At 47.0% G+C, this 4,602-nt stretch overlaps 1 protein-coding gene across 1 annotated transcript; it reads right to left on the bottom strand.

The window, feature by feature from the left end:
- Positions 1–3,168: 3,168 nt before the first annotated feature.
- On the bottom strand, positions 3,169–4,169 carry LOC123125601 (uncharacterized). The gene has a single exon (XM_044546076.1). The coding sequence runs from the start codon at positions 4,060–4,062 to the stop codon at positions 3,523–3,525; it is 540 nt and encodes a 179-aa protein (XP_044402011.1). The 5' UTR covers positions 4,063–4,169; the 3' UTR covers positions 3,169–3,522.
- Between the last annotated feature and the right edge of the window lie 433 nt (positions 4,170–4,602).

Here is a 4,602-nt window from a genome sequence, read left to right as displayed (position 1 = left end):
GCAAGATACTCGTTAAAACACGTCCGTTTGTGTGTGTGGTCAACCGGGGAAGCTTCGAGCAATTGTGTCTAATTAAATAGCCAATGCGAAGTACTCTCTCCGTTCCTAAATATTTGTCTTTCTAGATATTTCAACAAATGACTACATACGGAGCAAAATGAGTAAATCTGCACTCTAAAATGTGTCTGCATACATCCGTATATGGCAGTCTGTTTGAAATGTCTAGAAAGACAAATATTTAGGAACGGAGGGAGTACTGTATAAAATGCATGGAGAGGAGACAACATATCGATGAGAAGCCACGAGGAAGAAATGACATGTTTCTAGTTTGCTACTCTGCTAACACTGCAAAGATTATAATTTATGGAAACAAATAATCTTTTTGTCGAGCCAATCTTGTCTGTATTTGAACTGAACTGAATACTACACTAACTGCTCCTAAAAAAGTACTCCCTCTGTCCCAAAATATAAGAACGTTTTTGACACTAGTATAGTGTTAAAAACGTTCTTATATTGTGGGACGGAGGGAGTACCACACTAACATAAGCAAGTAGGCGAGGTGATACCGTCACACATTTCCGCCAACAATGCAGTTTCAACAACTGCAGCTCTATATCATGTTTTTTTTAGCTGTTTCTTCTTCTTTCTTGGTTACTAGGTTGGTTGGCTCCCTGGCCTATAGTAAAGATCTTAGTCACCCCGTTTCCAAAACAATAAAAAATCTTAATCACTGCTTCAGATAGTTAAATGAGCAAGGCAGTATTTTATCACTGAGATTCCTAGAGTAACTCTTGCTCAGGTAACATAGCATAGTGTTATTTTTACCGTGCTGTGAACTAGAGCAGAGACACACCCCTGATGCTAACAGGGAAGTAATGCCGCCAGTGACACAATTGGCATATACGCAGCGACGATTTCTCCAAGAACGCGTGTTCACGATTGTGCTCGCTCTGTTTTCATTATGGTTCGGGCCCTCGTCTCAGTTGCATCTAGATGTGGTTGACCACAGGACCTTCCTCTGCGTCCATTAGGTTTGAAGGTGTATACTGTACGTGTCCCTGGCTATAAACGTTTTGCACACCAAAAGTCTAGAAGGCCGTAAACTGCATGGTTGCATCCGTGGACGAGCTCGTCCAGCACACGTCCAAATTTGCAAGTGAACAACCTTCGGGTGCCCTTCAGCTGTACTGTCCAATAATGCCAAGTTGCCAACGAACCAAAAACAGTGCTGGTTAACTATCTATAGAACGAGCTTGCAAATCTGTTGGTTAGAAAGAAAAAGAAATAGTTTGTAGTGGATCTTACTATCCTTGATTGTGCGATCCCTTTGTCATGGGTAGGTCTCAATCATTTCCTTCGTGCTAATCGAATAAATAGCTTAGGTGAGATACCAATTATCATCGAAGTAGTATTAACTAAATACTGTAGCAGATACGCACACCAGCATAGACTGAATGCACGATCGGCAGCAGTGATTACGTTCCAGCGGAACGGGCTGTGATGCGAATCGATCCAAACACCCATTTGGTATTTGGATCCAAACATCCATCAGGACGGGGCCATGCGGAGCACCACTAGTACCAGCAAGGTGAAAAGCACATGCCAAGGTGCAGCGCAGGTGACCCAGCAAAATGAAAAAGCGCAGCGCAAGTGTTGCAACATGCATCAAAGCAGCATGGTTTTTTAGGTGTGCATGAATGATCAATCCAACATCATGCATCCAATCCAATCCAATTGTCCTTGCTGTGGTTGCAACCGGTGTGTGATAATTGCTTGGCGGAATGCAAGGACGGCACCCAGGCTGGAAAGAAGGCCAGCAAATGGGGTGGCCACCGTGGGAGAGGGGGCCGGGACAGGACAGGATGCAGCGCGAGAGATATGGCGTTTTCTTCAGTGGAAAGAAAACGCACGTGTTTATTTCACTCTCTCGTAGTACCATGGCCTGCATCATGCGTTCAAGTTGCAGGTAGATGACAAGCTTGTGTGGCTCTTTGATAGAGTTAGGGCATCTCCGACGCTAACCCGTCAATTTTCTATCGCATCCGTCCGCCGACAGGGGAGGCCAATCCGTGGACACGGATGCAGGAGTCGGCCATCCAACCGTGTCCGCATACAATTCTAAGCAGATTTAAACAAACCGAATGAAATTCATGCAGATAAGTATGATGCGGACGTAATTTAACAGCAAACGGTAGAACAGTCGGCAATTTCCAATATATAAGTATGGGCAGGTATGTTGCAAGGTGGTGGGGGGGGGGGGGGGAGGAAAAAAAGGTATGTCCAATACAAGCTCTTCGATATGAAGGAGCCATAATAAAATTAAAAGGATTATGTCATCCAATGCTAGAAATAAGCAGCATGCTTGTACCTAATGTTGTGGCTGGGAAGCTTCCAAGATACCAGTGAAGGTTGTAAACTTCTAAAGATCTTTTCATTTCTTCGGATCCAAATATTCCAACATCAAAGAATGAGGATATCCATGCCAAGGCGTTTAGGAGCTTTTCATGGGTGAGAACTGAGTAAGGAGTGACTGTAAACAAAAATGACCCTCCTTTTTTTTGAGTTAATTGAGTTCCACCATTCCCAATCAAAATCACAATCCCATAGAAAATGGTGGAACGTCTCCTCGGTGGCTTGGTTATAGAGAGTACAAGTGTAGTCATTCATGAAAAATCCTGTCATTTTGAGCATAGCTCTAGTATTTATTCTGTCGTGAAGGATGGGCTAGAAGAAATTTCATCTTGTGCTTAAGTCTGCTAATTTTTTTCAAATATTATTAAAGAGTTCACGAGCCTGGTTATTTTCCATAAATAGCTGTTGCATGTGCATGGAAGAATATACAATAGATGTTGTAGCGCATTTCAAAACATCTTTGCCAAGGTTGGTGTACATATATGTCTTCACACAATTTCAAGCAAATTCATACATACACAAATAACGGCACATCAAACACTATCTTCCATTTTCAATATTTTTCGCACACTTATTTTCTTATTTATTTTAGTTAACAAAAATAGTTTCTCCTATGTTTGCATTCTTGTGTTCCACCGGGCCATCCTCCGTGATCATTGGCTTGCAACTTGGAAGATTACTGCTGAATAATACAAACCTAAAAATGAGGGCACGTGCAATGAAGTTCAGGCCAGTAACCGATTACTCCACAAAATACACAAAATTCAGACACTTATTTTGAGACGGAAGGAGTATATTTTTTCATAGGTGCAATATTTACATTACATTGACATATCTGTATGTGCAATATTTATACAGTGCTTCTGACGTACTAACCGATTACGCCGAAGACACGACTAGTTCTACTTCTACCACTCTGAGTCTCTGACTCTGAGAAACTAACTCCACATATCCACAAGGATGTGCCGCGGCTATCTCCGCATCTTCGCCGTCCGATCTAGCATCAGCGGCCGGGCCAACGCCTCAGTCGCAGTCGCGGCCAGGCAAGGCAGGGCTATGTGCAAAAATGCCCCCCTTTTTTTTTCTGGCAGTCTCGTGTGCCCTGCACCTCTACTCGCTCTCCAGAATGGCGGTTAAGTCGGGCGAGAACCGCGGCGGTGACCTGCCGCCTCGGTACGCCACCCTCCGTTTCTGCGCCACCGTCGGCTTCACCGCGAACGTCGCCAAAGTGAACCTATCCTCGGCCGAGTAGTCCTCCTCGGACGGCGCGAACACGAGCGGCGCCACGGAGCCTCGCCGGCGCCGGCCGCCGGCTGATGAGGCAGTGGCGGCCTTGACGAGGGCGGCGCTGGCCTTGACGGCGAGCGATGCCACCTCCTCGGGGGCGAGGCGGCGGCGCAGCATGTCGCTCGGGAGCACGAAGTAGATCTGCCCCCGCCGGAGCGCCTCGCCGCTGGCCACCGCCGCGACGGAGCCCTCAAACCCCATCGCGTCGGCGTCGCAGACGAACCACTCCTGGTGCCCCACCTCCTCAAGCGCCAGCGCTGCCGTTGCGGGCGGCGAGTACTCCCGGAGCTCGCCGCTGGGGAGCACCACCCTCGCGGTCGCCGGGCCGTCGGCAGCCGCGTCGTACGAGACACACAGGCCCATTTCGTCTTGGTCGCCGCGTGTGTGCTGCTGCTGCTGCTAGCTTCTTGTCCTGCGCTTCTCTTGTTCGCGCTGTTGTTGTGGTAATGCAATGTGTGGTGTGGTTGCTGCCGGAGACGGCGATGGTATATATAGCGGAGCGGCTGAGCGGGGAGGCAGAGGGAGCGTTGTCGTGTAGCCGGGAATCGGGGCAGCACAGCCTGGCTGGAGGTTTGTTGCGGCCAGCGAATGCCGTGGAGCCGTCAATTGGCTACCCGGTGAAGAAGATATTTATTCCGATCAAGTTAACGGTGAGCTCTGGCCAGCTAGCAAAATCCTACCCTCGCGGTTAAGTTGCACAACACACAAATATGTGCGTACAATCAAAGACGGCAATGCGTTCATCATGAAAAAAAAAACATTCAGAAAACAATCCAACGGACAGCTCGTTACCTCTAGACTTAGCATCCTTGTGAAGAATTTGTCTTTAAAAAACGACGGCGGAAGATTTGTCTCATCCTTTAATTAAGAAGAGAATAGAGTTTACATCAAAAAAAAGAGAAT

Source organism: Triticum aestivum, chromosome 5D (assembly GCF_018294505.1).
Source record: "Triticum aestivum cultivar Chinese Spring chromosome 5D, IWGSC CS RefSeq v2.1, whole genome shotgun sequence".
NCBI classification, from domain to species: Eukaryota; Viridiplantae; Streptophyta; class Magnoliopsida; order Poales; family Poaceae; genus Triticum; species Triticum aestivum.
This window is presented reverse-complemented; position numbering and strand designations above follow the sequence as displayed.

Excerpts from the sequence above, each read along its gene's own strand:
- LOC123125601 (XM_044546076.1), bottom strand. The coding sequence starts at position 4,062 with ATGGGCCTGTGTGTCTCGTACGACGCGGCTGCCGACGGCCCGGCGACC.